This window comes from Ovis canadensis, chromosome 2 (assembly GCF_042477335.2).
Source record: "Ovis canadensis isolate MfBH-ARS-UI-01 breed Bighorn chromosome 2, ARS-UI_OviCan_v2, whole genome shotgun sequence".
NCBI classification, from domain to species: domain Eukaryota; kingdom Metazoa; phylum Chordata; class Mammalia; order Artiodactyla; family Bovidae; genus Ovis; species Ovis canadensis.
The window spans coordinates 235,017,746-235,034,088 of record NC_091246.1 but is presented as its reverse complement, the minus strand read 5'-3'; the positions used below and the strand labels follow the sequence as shown (position 1 = coordinate 235,034,088).

General features: G+C 40.8%; 2 protein-coding genes across 14 annotated transcripts in view; one reads left to right on the top strand and one right to left on the bottom strand.

The window, feature by feature from the left end:
• Positions 1-3,872: 3,872 nt before the first annotated feature.
• TM4SF20 (transmembrane 4 L six family member 20) lies at positions 3,873-14,470 on the top strand. Its single transcript, XM_069578463.1, has 4 exons — positions 3,873-4,055; positions 10,372-10,437; positions 12,342-12,493; positions 14,145-14,470. Exons 1-4 carry the CDS (start codon positions 3,873-3,875, stop codon positions 14,434-14,436), a joined length of 693 nt encoding a protein of 230 aa, XP_069434564.1. The 3' UTR covers positions 14,437-14,470.
• Positions 13,196-16,343, bottom strand: part of MFF (mitochondrial fission factor) — a 33,674-nt gene continuing 30,526 nt past the window's right edge. For 10 of the 13 annotated variants that reach the window (XM_069578442.1, XM_069578407.1, XM_069578431.1 and 7 more), the window contains one exon: positions 13,196-14,278. The gene's annotated coding sequence lies outside the window, so the exon portion shown is untranslated. Of the gene's footprint in view, positions 14,411-16,343 lie in introns of all 13 variants that reach the window. The other 3 variants (XM_069578436.1, XM_069578443.1, XM_069578452.1) reach the window with 1 other exon arrangement.

The window sequence follows — 16,343 nt, the reverse complement described above, 5'->3', positions numbered from 1 at the left end:
ACTCTAACGCTGACACATTATATGATGACAACGCAGTAGACATTTATTGCTTGTTGATGTCAACTATCTTGAACGGTTCTAGATGGACAGAAAGGGAAGGGCATGGGGCCTCTAACTGGCAGAGATTTAGGTTAATTTTCAGCACATGACTTCCAAGGCAGCTTACTTGTCTGCAAACTATGGATGGAAAAGAAGAAAATAGATAACGTCCGTCACTTTGTAAGTGTCTTAGATCGAAAGTGACTTTTCATTGGTTAGAAGAAGTCACATGGCCCAACCTAGATGCATGGAAAACTGGGAACTATAGTTCCCAGACACTTCTCAACCACTGTGTTATGAAAGGTAAAAGCATGAATGTTGATGGACAGTTAGCCATATCTATGTATAAAGCCCAAGTTCTAATAAAACCCTCAGGTGGTTTGACTGGAGTGTGTTTAGAAGAGGATGCCTGACAGAACATGGGCGGGTGTTTAATACCCATTCAATATTGCGTGAATTCCTCCTGGGGTAATACTGTGAGGTGCACTTAGAGCATGGTTGGAGCTGCTTAAGATCACATAACCTTTCATGCGGGTGGACAGAAGATTGTAAAAGCTACAGAATTTTGGGAAACATGGCCCCTGATGTTTGGCTGTGATCCTTACTGCTCCTAGGTCCACAGTGTGCATGTGACTAGGAGGGGAAGCTTCGGGTTGGGGGAAAAAACAGAACAAGTGCTTTTGCATTACCTCTTATTTTCACCAATGGCACAAACATTTCCTGACCATGACGCCATCCTCTCTCATGCGTTAACTCTCTTCTGTCTTGAAGAAACATGTTTTCCTAATATTCTTAAGGGTGTTCTCATTTGGAGTGTTACATGTCAGCCTAGACATGTAAGCATACCTATAGACACTCTAGGCATCCAAGCCACGGAAGAAACAGAAACATGATCGAAATCACTTAAATGATACATAGTAATGGTAATACTGCATACTCTAGAGAAAGCTTCCTTCCATACCATTTGAATGAAATCACTATGGTGAATTATCTTGCTCAGTGTCTGTGTCAATGTCATTCTAGTATACATTTCTGTACAATAGAGATTGTGATGATTAAACACTACATTTCCCAGAATACTCTACCTCTAAGGTCTGGATGTTGCGATGATTAGATCAATCCTTGTGCTATACTGAAACAGAGGAAGATCCCATTGTCCTTGCCTCCTCTTCCATGTAGTTACCCTGCTTTTTGTCTGCAGAAAAACTGCAACCAAAGAATAAGTTTAATCAGAGAAGTGAGAAAATGCAGAAACAAAGGAAAACAATCAAAGGAGACCAAATGATAGCTTGGTCATTGAGGAAAGACAAGGACCTTTAGTTCTTCTTCAAGAGCTATAGATAATATTCTAAGCCATGTCCTGTGAGCTGTCTTATAGATACTGAAACCCCAGGTGGAGAAGTTAACTATATGATGACCAGACTGTAGCCATGAGATAAACTGCCACAATTCTGACAAGTGGTCTCAAGGAAATGAGAACAAACCAACCCTGGAACGGAAGATTAACTGTATTTAAAACAATCAAGATGATGCTGGTCAGATCATCAATTTTGAGATGACAGTCAGAGCTGACTGTGCTGTTTTTGCATGTAGCCCCCTCCCTCAGCCTATAAAAGCTCTTGCACCATGATTGTCAGTGGTGGTGGTTGGGGGGCAGGGGAGTCAGCCTTTGGACTGGAGTCTGTCCTCCCCTCAGTTGCTGGCATCTGAAATAAAGCAAACTTTCCTTTCCCCCAGTTTGCTTTTTTGTTGGCTTTTGAGCAGCAAGCAGCCAGACCTCACTTTTGATAACAATATGGGAGACGGCAGGGCTTCCCAGATGGTGCTAGTGGTTAAGAACTCATCTGCCAATGCAGGAGATGCAAGAGATGCGGGTTCGATCCTTGAGTCCGAAAGATCCCCTGAAGAAGGAAATGGCAACCCATTCCAGTGTTCTTGCCTGGAGAATCCCATGGACAGAGGAGCCTGGCGGGCTATGGTCAACAGGGTCACGCACGGTCAAACACGACTGAAGTGACTCAGCATGCACTGGAAGATAGCAAGGAGGTGGAGGCCCTCTTTCAGCTACTTCCGTCTGTGGCTCTGAAAGCAGATGGGTGCAGGAGGAGGTTCTGAGCTTTCTGTGCTGTCACAGTGTTAAGAAGCAGTTGCAGCAATGGCGGAAGTCAAGTTCAGTGTTCTGGGGTCTTGTTGCCGCTGTTGTGTGTGTGCAGGGGCAGGGGCAGCAGCAATGGCTGTGCTCCCTGGACTGTGACTGTTGTGGTGCATGCTTGAGTCTGGCCCTTGCAGAGGTGCTTTCTCAATTTCCCTGCCTTTCTGAGGACTGCAGAGGCGGAAGCTGCCCTGCAGCCACTTGGCAGTCACGCCCCGGGAGGCACTCCTGGAGGCCACGCTGGAGCCTGCCCCTCCAGACCTCCCAGCAGCTTTGTACACACGAATCCCCAGTTACACTAACTGAAAGTGAAATCACTCAGTCGTGTCCAACTCTTTGCGACCCCGTGGACTGTAGCCCACCAGGCTCCTCCATCCATGGAATTTTCTAGGCAAGAGTACTGGAGTGGGTTGCCATTTCCTTCTCTAGGGGATCTTCCTGACCCAGGGATCAAACCCGGGTTTCCTGCATTTCAGGCAGACACTTTACCATCTGTGCCACTAGGGAATCCCTCAGTTACACTTCCTCCAGCTTAATATAGCTAGAAGAGTTTGGGTTTTTTGCAACTGACTCTGATATACAAAATATTATTCTGACCATCTTTTTGTGTTAAATTGTAGCCATCTTCCAAAGCCTAGAGGAATCCTGATTCTTTGCCCATCTTGATAGAATCCTTCCTTTTTTTCTGAACTTCTTTTGCTGTTTTAGTATGGCATGTGACAAGTTATCTGTAAACTTTTCTATCCTCGGTGTTAGTAACTTCCAGCTTTTGTTTGAAAAAAAGAAAAAAAAAAGGAAACCCAGTTAAAGTATTAACAAAGAGAAAATTTATTATAAGAATAGATAGCCAATGGGAATTAGACGTATGTCTCAGGAAACTCAAACAGGGGCTCTGCATCAACCTAGAGGGGTGGGGTAGGGAGGAAGATGGGAGGGAGGTTCAAAAGGGAGGAGATATATGTATACCTGTGGCTGGTTCATGTTGAAGTTTGACAGAAAACAATAAAATTCTGCAAAGCAATTATCCTTCAATTAAAAAATAAATTAAAAAAAAAAAAGAATATAGAGGCATCTCAGGAAACAAAGGCAGGACCCGCAGTCAGTCTTCATAGGGTAGAGATTAAGAAGTAGAAAGCCTGTTTTGTGTGTATGAGCATACAGCCTGAAACTGAACCCTAACATTTCGACTAATTAAGAATGTTTGCAGTGGAGAAAATACTTTTTTTCTCCCAATCTTATATATATTCATTTTTTTTGTTGAACAACTTCAAAATAAGGAACTTTCATAGCTGATATTAATGTCAATACAAGAGAAAATAGGTTATATTAATTGGATACTCTTAACTTTACTTTTTATATGGCATACTAGTAAAATGTAAAATGTATTAGAAGAGCGTATCTTAAGCTTAAAAAAATTTTTTTTGCCTATTTTCATGCATAAATTTATCTAGTAGCACTTATAGATTTTTCCCACCTATCTTCCTTCACCCCAACATAATATAAAATCATCCTTACTTCCTGTAATACTCATAATAATGTCCTGCCCTACTGGACTCTGAACTGCTTTCTGTAATTTTTTTTATAAGTGCTGAGCTTTATTTAGAAGGCATAAGACAAACGGCAAAACAGTGCCAGACAAACAGCCACCCAGACAGGATTTCTCCTAAACCAGGGGGTAACCATGACCTGCTGCGAAGGATGGACAGCCTGCAATGGATTCAGCCTGCTGGTTCTACTTCTGTTGGGAGTAACTCTCAACGTAATACCTCTAATTGTCAACTTAGTGGATGAAGACCAATTTTTAAAAAACCCCATCTCCTGCTTTGAATGGTGGTTCCCTGGAATTATTGGAGCAGGTGTGATGGTGAGTGAAATTTACTTGACTCACTTTGGTGAAAGGCCTGCCTGTTATATTGAAGATGATCTAAAGACAACCTTGCAGCCTTGCAGTGAGCTCTGTCTTGGCTGAGGATATACTGCAGGGAAATGGGTATGGTATTAACGTGTATTGGCATCAGTGAAGAATGGCAATTTAAATGAACTGTGGTATAGGCTAGGGAGCTTGGGCCAAAAAATAATAATACATTGATAAAAGTTGGTTGGATTATTATGTATTGTACTGTTACCAAATCCAGGTCTGGCGGCTCACTGCTCAAAAGCCATTAGAGTTCAGGCTGGTGGAAAGGAAATTTTACTTTATTTTGGATGCCAGCAATTGTGTGTGGGGGGATGCCTGTCCAAAATCCAACTCCCTCAAACTAACAATCAGTGGGCAAGAGCTTTATAGACAGAGGGAGGTGGCTACTTGCAACAACAGTCAGTCATCTCTGATGGCCGTCTTGAAATTGGCCACCGGTGGTCTGACCAGCGTCATCTCGATTGTTTTAGGCACAGTTAGTCTTCAGTTTCAGTTTGTTCCAAGTTTCTTGAGGCTGGTTCTCAGAATTGCGGCAGCTTATGTCGTGGCTACATTCTGGTCGCCATGTAGTTAAATTTTTCCACCTGGTGGGGATTTCAGTATCTATAAGGCAGGTCACAGAATCCAGCTCAGAATATTACCTACAGAGAAGGAATTAAAATGTCCATGAATTACTTGAGAAGGAATTAAAATGTCCGTGAAATTCTCTAGGCAAGAATACTGGGGTGGGCAGCCGTTCTCTTCTCCAGGGGATCTTCCTGACCCAGGGATCAAACCCAGGTCTCCTGCATTGCAGGCAGATTCTTTCCCATCTGAGCCACCAGGGAAGCCTGGTTAATGACTATGTTGTTATCATTTGGTCTCCTTTCACTGTTTTCCTTTGTTTCTGCATTTTCCCACTTCTCTGATTAATTCTATTCTTTGGCTAAAGTTTCTCCACAGACAAAAGGCAGGCTGAGGACCTGAGGGGCAAGGATCATAGGAGGGTGCTCCATTTCAATACTTCTTTGCATATAAGTCCGCTTTCCCAAGCTTCAGAGGTAGTGGTAGACTTTTTGAATTCATTGCCTTAGCTTTCCTTTGCCAATCCCAGTCTCTAGGTATTCACAGGGAAAACAACAGGAGGAGGAAGTGCTCAGTAGGAAGGGGGTGGGTCATTTCACAGCCGGTGAACCTACTGGATAAAAATTGTGAGGCATGAGTATGACACTGCCTGCCCCTAGGGGAGTTGACCTAAGAGGTCTGGGACTTGAAACCCTGGCTCTCTCTAACCTCAGTGACTTTTTTGACTCAGATCTTACAACCCAAACATCATGGTGCTTGTTTAAAGTTTGATAATTATTAATAGGTCTATCTTTGTTGAAATCTGTAGCTGAGCAGTGTAAGGTAGAACTGCCCAACATACCTGGCCATAAATCACCCCCAGGCACTTGTAATACTTGCAGATTTATATGCCTTTTCCTGAGAATTCTGGTGCAGATAGGTTAGGTGTGACCCATGGTGTGGCAACAAATCCTGTTTTCAGACCTGGCAGAATATCTCAGTTCTGGTTGGGTCCCCAGTATATTACTACTAGCAAATCATTTATCCTGTGATTTTGTTTCCATATCAGTAAAAGTGGGAATGTAATTAAAGTTGGAAAATTCAGCATTCAAGAGGCTTATTTTTGTTATACCATTGAGGGCCTATTTAAGGGTGGTCTCATAAATGCTAGAGAAATGCACCCTTGTTTGGATATGCATTTGTGTTATACTGATGATCGGTTACTGTTCTTAGTCTTATTCCCTGACTTACATGAAAACAGTCTTTGTTGTTGTTGTTCAGTCGCTCAGTCATGTCTGACTCTTTGCGACCCCCTGGACTACAGCACGCCAGGCTTCCCTGTCCTTCACCATCTCCCGGAACTTGCTTAAACTCATGTCCATTGAGTTAGTAATGTCATCCAGCCATCTCGTCCTCTGTGGTCCTCTTCTCCTCCTGCCTTCAATCTTTCCCAGCATCGGGGTCTTTTCTAATGAGTCGGCTCTTCACATCAGGTGGCCAAAGGATTGGAGCTTCAGCTTCAGCATCAGTCTTTCCAATGAATATTCAGGGTTGATTTCCTTTAGGATTGACAGGTTCAATCTCCTTGCTTTTGGGTCATTATATATGAAACACAGAAAGAGAGACCACTGACTTCATACATTACAATACCTTATTTAAACTCTATAAAAATCTGGTTGAGTAGTGATTAACGTTTGTATTTTAACAGACCAAGAGAAGGTTAAGAATGTTAATAAGGTAGCACAGTAGGCGTGAAACCCAATTCCAGATTTATCAGACTCCAAACCTCTGTTTCCCATCAGTATTAGCACCATAATCCTCATGACCTGTCTCAGGCTGACAAAGGGAAAGACAAAATCTACAACTTAACCCATAAACTCAAGTAACCGGGAAACCAAAGCATAGAAAGATTACATAAGTATGAAACTGTTTCAGAGAATCTAGACTTTCTTTCCAGATAAAGATTCCTTTATCACCCTCAATAAATACTAACAATGTATTGCTATCACACCAGGTTCTTGCTGTTACTCAGTATCATGCAACATCTTCACAGCATCAACAACTCTCTGAAGCATTCAATAGACATTTTATTGACAGAGATTCAGACTCTAGACTAGGCTCACAAGCAAATATGTGGATGATAGAAGGGCTATTTTCTTGATCCTCGGCCATGTATAGAATGGGGAAGAATCTTTTTCAAAGGGAATTGTGTCCTTTACATCAATCTAAATGCTGACTTAGTTCAAAATATTGAACTCTCAATATATTTGTATACACACAGAAATAGCACTTTTGTCATAGTTCTTGAAATCCAGTTCTAACCTGCAGCATTTTAAATTAGTTTCAAAAACAGGGAATTTTGCAAGAAGTCATTAATAATAAAAACTATGGAATTCATCATCGATCACATCATAAAATAGTTACTTTATGGCTTTATGATTTATCCAGAACAGAAATGAATCTTTTCATCTTTGAAACCATGACTAAGAGTATTCAAATATTATTATCTTCACTTATTATCTACTAAATGGAAAATCAATACACATTCTTTTCCCAAGTACCAAAAAAACACTTGCAATGTTTCCTTAAAATATTTCCTCTAAATAATAGAAAGACTGTTTTATTTTATAGGTTAATTATAAGCCTAATCTTAATCATGATTATTTATTGAGTTCACTTACTATGTAATAATCAATTATTAAAGTCTCAGAATAGAAATTGTTGAATGTTAAATCAGAAAATACTGTTTAATAAAAATTTCAAAATACAGTTTTTATATTTATAGTGAGCCATGGTTTTATGTGTTACTTTCATATTCAAGTACTTTGAGGAGTCCCAGAAATCTGCATTCTAACAGAGTTGTAGTGGTCTAAAGCTATTCTGGATTTCATTTATGAAATCCTATGCCTTATTTCTAAAACTGGATGAAAGTATGGGCTTCGGTAATGAAAAGTGAACAATGCTACTTCTTGTCTTTATAAAAACAAAAGACTATCAAGAAAAATAGTCTCACAAAAACTCTGATACATTCGAATGTGCTTAGGAATTGAAGAGAAAGAGTATTCTCCAGATTACTTATTTTTGTAGGAGACAATCTGCAAGATTTATAATTCAATCATACACACACATACACACTTGCACATTTTAATGTCCATCCTATAAAGAATCCCTCTAATTTCCAAAGTTATGAATGGGCAAAATGGTTGAAATACAATGAGTTATCAAATTGCTGGTAATAATGCAACAAAGATGTGTCAACATGCCAGAAGTCAACCAGGTGAGGATTCATATATGAAAGCTATTATTTATAAAGCCCCTTCGTAAGAGAAGGGAACTATGAATGTATCTCTTTCAGCATCTTTGAAATAAGCTAATGTTTAAGAAATTTAGCAGAGTTTAATTTATATCAATAAGGAACATGGAATGACTTATCCATCTAAATTATAATTTAATGTTGCTCCAACTTTCTTTTAACAGATTAATTAATTTTCTATATCAGGGTTAGCTTTTTTTTCCTCTGTGAAAAGCCAGGTAGTGAATATTTTAGGTTCTGGGAGCCAGACAGTCTCCCTCACAACTATTCACCTCTCCTGCTTGTGCACCAAACCAGCATGAAAAATTAAGTAAGTGAATGGGCATGTCTGTGTTTTCATAAAACTTTACAAAAAAGAGGCTGTGGGCCATAGTTTGCCAGTTCCTGTTCTAAACAATATATTCCTTAAGCTCAGAAGACAGTATCACTTACAGGTACCACATAAGACGTGTAGCCTATGAACACTGACACCTATTTGGGTGCATAAATTTCTTTTCTCTTTTCTTCTGGGCTCTCAGCAATTGAGGGTCTAGGCTACTATACATACATGTGCCCTCTGAATCATAAGGGTGCTGGTGTTCAAGGCAGTCTGTAGGCAAAGCTTGATAAAAATACAAAGTGTTTTCGGAGTCAGTTCATGGTCAGAAAAGGGTGAAGTTTGTCAGGAAAGGTGTCTTGTAAGGCAGGAAAGATGCCTGTTCTCCTGGAGAAGGAAATGGCAACCCACTCCAGTATTCTTGCCTGGAAAATCGCATGGACAGAGGAGCCTAATAGATTCCCAGTCCATGGGGTCCCAAGAATCGGACACAACTCGGTGACTAAACCAAGGTATTCAATCTTAGATCTGCTCTGAAAGGATAAAGGTAGACACTGTATTGGAAAGATAGATTGGGGGGAAGGAGCAATTAGGAGGACATTGAGATGTCTGAGGGAGGTGACGGTGGTGGTAGGGAAGAGAATGAATAAGCTCTGTGAAGGAAAAGAGAATTGTTAAGAATTGGCCAGTGTGGTTGGAATGGTGGTTAAGAGTCTGGGCTCTGGAACCCTAGTGGTCAGCTTTGACCCCCCTCCCCCCATCTCTTCTACTTTCTCAGGCAAGTTACTCAAGCTTTCTGGGCTTCAGTTTTCCGCCCCAGTGAAATGGGGATAGCTAGCACCTACCTCATAGGAATTGTATGAGGTTGCGAATAAATTAAAAGACATACAATAGCTATAACAGTGCCTGTTATGCTGTTAGAACTCAACAAAATGTTACAAAGAAGAGTGGGAGGACAGAGAACTACCCAAGGGCAGCTGTGCTGAGACAGCAAAAAACAGAAACAAACCCAAAAACCCTGTGGCTAAAATTTCTTAAGCGGAAGGAAGTAATCGACATCCCTCCCTTCAGTGATATAAAACTTCTTCCAGGAAGAATTTCTAGTCATACCTGCTGACTGCATGAGTACCTGCTTAGTCACTTTAGTCATGTCCGACTCTTTGCAACCCTATGGACTGCAGCCCACTAAAGCTCCTCTGTCCATGCGATTCTCCAGGCAAGAATACTGGAGTGGGTTGCCATGTCCTCCTCCAGGGGATCTTCCTGACTCAGGGATCAAACCCGCATCTCCTCTGTCTCCTGCATTGCAGGTGGATTCTTTACTCCTGAGTCATCAGGGAAACCCCAGCTGCTGACTAGTTATTGGTAAACATTTGAACTTAACTCCTGAGAATGTGACATCATTCCTTATAGCTTTCACCAGCAGTATGTATTCCTTTGACACTGAATGTAATACAGGATTTCTAAAAATCAATGTGAAGTGAAACCATTTCATACCATGGACACAGGAGTAGAAAGGAGAATGTAGAGCCAAAAATAATTCTCAAATCACAAGGTTGGGGAATGAGGGAGCTAGTGGTGCCCCTGGGAGTGGAAGAAGGGTGATGATAGAATTCTTAGTTCCCAACTGCCAGGCAGACAAAACCATCAATTTCCTTTCTGAACAGTTGCTGGATTAACTCACACCATTTTAGGGAAATTGGGTAAGTGGTTGCAGATTATAGGTTTTTTTTTTTTAAGTGAATTTTGGATGATGTAACCAACTCTTTCAGAAACATTTCTTTCAAAATAATTAATAAGTAACTCACTGTATTTAAAATCCAAGTCTCCCTCATGATGACTCAGAGTAGTGTTAAAATGTAGACGGGAAAGTCTGAAACTGCTGTCCTGAAATCCCCTATCCTTTGCCCTCCCTTGTAATCTTTCCGGTCCAAACGGGGATCACAAGATAGAGGACACTGCCACACTTCCTTCTTGTGCTCTTAAGCCTTGGCTTCCCACAACTGCTGCTAAGTAGAAGGTGAAGATTACTGCTTTATCATCTGCTGGGAAGTAATCATATTAATCGTTCCTGTTGATGTAATTTCCAGGCCATTCCAGCAACAACGATGTCCCTGGCAGCGAGGAAAAGAGCGTGCTGCAACAGCAAAACCGGGGTGAGCACAGCGCAGCTGCTCTGGGAGCAGAAGGGCAGAAGCAGTTCCTGGCACCTCAGCAACGTCGCCGAGGCGTCAGCATCAACTGCATCAACTGTGTGTCTCCAGTGGCGGGACTGTCCTAGACACGTGCTATTTAGGAGGATTTATACGATAATACTGAGACTGAAGTTTGTCTTTGTGCTTCCCCGTAAAACCTTATTTTTGGAGCCAGCTTTTGGATCTTTCCTCAATCTTCAGTTTCAGTCTAAAGGTTTTCAAAGAAAGATTTATAAGTCACGCTCAGAGCTGTAATCAGTTTCACAATACTCAAGTACTCATTATTTTTGTGATGTGTATAAAATACTTAGGGAAAAGTACTCTGTTTTCTCATGCACGTGAAAGACTGTTTTACTAGCATCAGAATGTTTTATGCAGTTAAAAGAGAACATCACATTTTTTTCCCCAAACATTTTGGTATGTATAAGATTAAGATTGTAACTAAGTCAAACGTAAAGGAGGACTTCCCTAGTGGTCCAGTGGTTAAGACTCTCACACCTCCAATGCAGGGGGCTCAGGTTCGATCCCTGGCCTGGTCAGGGAACTAAGAACCCACATGTCATTTGGTGCGGCTAAAAAAAAAAAAAGGAAGTTTGAAAAGTAAAGAAAATTAATATTTACTAACCTTCGTTCACTGTGTGCGTGTTAGTTGCTCAGTCGTGTATGACTCTTTGCAATGCCATGGACTATAGCCTGCCAGGCTCCTCTGTCCATGGGATTCTCCAGGCAATAAAGCTGGAGTGGGTTGCTATTTCCTTTTCCAGTCTCTCACTGTACTCAGAACATTTTCAAGCATGTTATCTTATTTTTCTGAAAATCTGTGTTTTATGATTTTATTGACTGAGAAATTAATCCTCAGAGAAAGCAAATAACTGCCAGTGTTGCGCCATTAGCAGGGAGATTTGTATCCACACCACCACCATCAGATTCCAAAATTCCCAGTCTTTATGCCATGAACAAGGTTACACAGTAACTCTGAGGACTCCTCTCACAATTCTTTAAGGAAGCAAGCAGATCAATAAACCAGAAATCACAGTAAATATTCCTGGCTGAGTCTAAGGTTTCAAAGAAATGATTCTCAGCCTGATAGGAGCATTAGAACCACCTAGGGAAAATGTTATAAAATACCCATGGCTTGTGGCCCTCCCTGATTCTATATCAGTATTTTTCAAAAGCATCTTAAGTGATTCTAATATGCTCCCAGGGGTAACAGCCACTTTTTAAAAGTGTCATATTTATAACCATAAATTAGAAAATTAATTTAAAAAATATCTTTTCTGACATTTGGTGTTTATCTAGTTATTTATAGTCTCTCTGGTCCTGACACATTGTAATGGTCCACTGAAATGAACAAGGTTCAGGTAGAGCATACAAGTTCAAGTTTTTCAGAAACAATGGCAATGATCATTTATTTACTTTCAGTTGTGGCTGCAGTGGGTCTTTGCTGCTATCTGTGGGCTTTCTCTAGCTACAGCATATGCACTTCTCTTGTTGCAGAGTGTGGGCTCGAGGCATGTGGGGTCAGCAGCGGTGCACAGGCATAGTAGCCCCACGGCACGTGGGGTCTTCCCAGACCAGAGATCAAACCTGTATCCCCTATATTGGTAGGCAAATTCCTAAGCACAGGACCACCAGGGAAGTCCAAGACCAACGATATTTTGAAGAGTCTAATCGAATGGCAGGGACCTTGCCCTCTGCTTTCGTGCGTAAATCCCACCTAATCACACCTAAATCCTAAGTTCGAGATCTGTAAGGCAACTGGACAATGGCAGCGGTGGATGATAAAGACCACATATGCTGCTGAAACTTGTAACAGACTATACTCCTGTAATAATGTGTGCAAACGTGCCTACTTAATTTTTCAGATGTTTCTTTCATCACTTCTGAACGCCATCACAGTCATTGGAGCTGCGTACTGCCTGCTGGTGTCCATCCAGGCTCTCGCAGAGGGCCCTCTCATTTGCAACTCTCAAAGCAACACAACTTCCAGTTGTGAATTTTCACTTGAAAACTTAACGTGAGTAACTGTTTGCTTCCTTACACAGCTGCAGCTAATTAGGTTAGAAGACTATGGTACTGACCTGGTGCCATGTTTTCTCTCATGGGACAGTCTTAGGGATTTAGTACAGTAATCCCAGCTGGCGCAACCTCAGAGAAATGGAGGAATCACTACATTCAGAATGCTCTGGGTATGGTCTTGGCTAAAAGGAGCAGTCTTAGATGGATTATCCTGTCTTCCAAAAATCTATGGCAGCATATGTGCATGTATATAAAAAATTTCTGAAAATGTGCACCAGAAACTTTCATCCTTGAAGAATGGTAATGGAGGATGCCCTTGGGGAAGGAAAGGAGCACTACCTCTGATCAAAGTAAACTTGTAGCGAAATGGGTGAAAGTGTTAGTCACTCAGTCATGTCTGACTCTATGAGACCCCACGGACTGTAGACCGTCAGGCTCCTCTGTCCATGGAATTTTCCAGGCAAGAATACTGGAATGGTTTGCCATTTCCAACTCCAGGGGATCTTCCTGAACCAGGGATCAAACCCAGGTCTCCTGCATTACAGGTAGATTCTTTACCGTCTGAGCCACGAGAGAAGCCCAATTATACTTGTAAAACCTAAGCATATATTACTTTGAAAATCTGAACAAAAACACAGTGAGTAAATAAAATCTAGAGGCTTACCACTAACCCCTAAAAAAGAAACAAAGCAGCAGCCAGTGGAATCATGCAAACATAATATAAATACACTATAGGCATGGGGATGAGTCAAAAGTTTAAGTCACGGAGTAGCAAGTAATGCTGAGGAGTTACATGGAAATGGTTCATTTCAGTCTTGTAAAATGGTTCTGTGCCTTCCTTAATCTAGGCACAACTGGTAAAACTGAAAGAAAAGAAGAATCTCATTCGTTAATTATACATTGTTCAGTACGGAAAACAACTAGAATTCACTTTTGTGGTTACAGGAAAAAAAAAAAAACTGCTCTTTCCTTATCTTGAATGGTTAAAAAAGAAAACTCTCTCAAAATTTGCATACCACAGTCGTGAATCAAAATCCAAAGAAACTCCCTTTACTAATAGGGCTGGAATAGGAAATCAGAGGGCTTCCCTCTGGGTGGCTGAGTGGTGAAGAATCTGCCTGCCGATGCAGGAGACTTGGGTTGGGCTCCTGGTCTGGGAAGATCCCCTGGAGAAGGAACCCACCATTTTCACTTTTCTTATTTATGGCTATGCTGCTGCTTGGGCTTTTCTCTAGTTGGAGCAAGTGGGGGCTACTGTTGCAGAGCACGGGCGCTAGGGCTCACAGGCTCAGCAGTTGTGCCTGAGTTGCGGGCTTAGTTGCTCTGCAGCATGTGGGATTTTCCAGGACCAGGGATTGAACCTGTGTCCTCTGCACTGGCAAGCAGTTTCTTTATCACGGAGCCACCAGGGAATCCCTAGAAGTGCTTGTTGATGAGATATATAATGAATCAACCTTTTATAGCTGTTAAGCATACAAGGGTACATCCTCTGGAACCCTGATCCTAGCTACAGTTTCTGGGCACAATATTTTAAAAGCAGTGTCTGTTTTACTGGACAGGTCCTTTCCTGGAGGCCATGATGTATTCTTGAGATGGTCAGTGGTATTTCTGAATATTTTTTTCTTATCATTTCTTTCCTTTTTTTTCAGTGCCAGTTATTACGAATCCTTTGATCTGCAGTGGTTCTTTGAAGACTCTTGTGTTTCTCGTATGGATTCCAATAATCCCTCCATCACCAACACAACAGCCAGTAACTGGAGAGTATACAACTTGCACTTCAATTCTATAGAAAACAAACACAGGATTATCCATTTCTCAGTATTTTTAGGTCTACTGCTCGTGGGCATTCTCGAGATGCTGTTTGGACTCAGTCAGATAATCATCGGCTTCCTTGGCTGTCTGTGTGGAGGAGTCTCTAAGCGAAGAAGCCAAATCGTGTAGTTTAGTAACAATAAAATGGAAATACAAGTTTAAATCATTTGAGAACATTTAAAAGATATGCTTTTAGAGATTCAATAATAGAACATTACCTAGAAAGCTGTGGATGAGTCAGTTTAGCCCAAAAGGTTGTTTTTAAAGTCAACTTTGATATAACTAAAAAACAAATCACATTTAAGCATGCTGGTAAATGCAAATTCTCACATGGAAAGAAAAATATCAGTCATTGACTTTGGAGAAAAGTAGAGAGCAGCTTTCTGGTTATTTTGTGTCTTTCTGTACTTGTGTATTATTTGATTTTCTAACTATATTCCCCTATGTGGAGAAAGGGAGGGAGAGTAAGCAGGACAAAAGTTATAACAGAAATCAAAGTTTGGGATTTTTCTCTTTTTTTGTATTTCTCAATAATTAAAAAAGATAAATATATACAATTATCCCTTGAACAACTCAGGTTTCAACTGTGCAGGTCCACTAATGAAGCAGATTTTTCCCAACAGTAAATACCAGAGTACCACATGATTTTTGGTGCTGTTGGTTGAATCTGTGGGTACAAGAGCCCTGGATACAGTCGAACCAAGGATATGGAAAAAACAGGCATATTACATGGAGGGCCAGCCATGTTTTCTTGCCTGGAAAATCCCATGGTCAGAGGAGCATGGAAGGCTACAGTTAAGGGGGTCGCAAAGAGTCAGACACGACTGAGCAACTAACACTTCTAACATTGGATTGTGTAGAAAGTTAGTGCCCCTAACCCTCCAAGCTGTTCAAGTGTGAAAGGTAATCTGAATATAATCAAGTTTACAGACCTCATTCAGCTTAGAGGAAATCCAAGAAAAGAGGACGTATTCAGACAAATTCAAAAGGTGGGACAGCACATGACAGTCAACTGTTTTCAACAAGAAAATGTAGTACAAGAAAGAAAACAAAAAGTTGGATGGGTTGAGAGACCAAAGAGACAGGTATGATCCAACCAAATGGACTATGTGGACTTGCCAGGGTAACTGGCGGAACGTGTACAAGGACTGGTTTAGGTATGATGGTTTCATGGTTATGCAGGAAAATGTCTTTATTTTTCAGAAAAGCATATTTGTGTGTTTGGGGAAAACATCATGTTTTTAAGATATTTCACCTAAAAAATGAAGCAATGGAAAAATGTTAATTATTATATTTAGGTGACAGGTATATGGCAATTCATCACATGCTTCAATTTTCTTACGTTTTCATTTTTCATAGTAATTAAAAAACAATAAATACCTGGGGGGGAAATCAAGTCTTTCACAATCTGGCTTATACATATGCCAAGTTCAAAAGACAGGATAACAACACAGTGTATTGGCCATATTAAAACGTTACAGACAAAACTCAAAATCTACCATTTTCTGAATTATGATCATGCCTGCATTTTTATTTCAATTATTTATAAATTATATTCACTGGGCTTAAGATTCTAGAAATAATTTACAATTCCCATAGCTGCCTGCGTCCCCCAATCAGTAACATCAAGAGCTTAAGGCATTTTTTTCTGAACCAATTTACTCTATAAATATCTTCTCCCTATGCTCCTATAAACACCTATTTACCGTTAAATATCTTCTACTTGAGAAAGCCTTCCCAGAGTGCATGATTTCAACAAAAATCAGCAGGTACCGAAACCACGGTTATCATATCTCATCCCAAGTCACAGCGTAATAAGTTACTTGTTCTGAGAGGCCTTCCCTAATAGCCTAATGAAAAGTGGGCTTCCCATCCTCTCTCCTTCAGCATTCTTTCATTTACAGTACTTAGAACAATGGCAACAGCATTTTAACTTCCGCTTGTTCCTTAAATTTCACTCTCCCCCTTAAGACCATAAGCTGCATGGGGTACACGGATGTTTCTTTTATTCACTCTGGCAGAGTCAGTACCAAGTG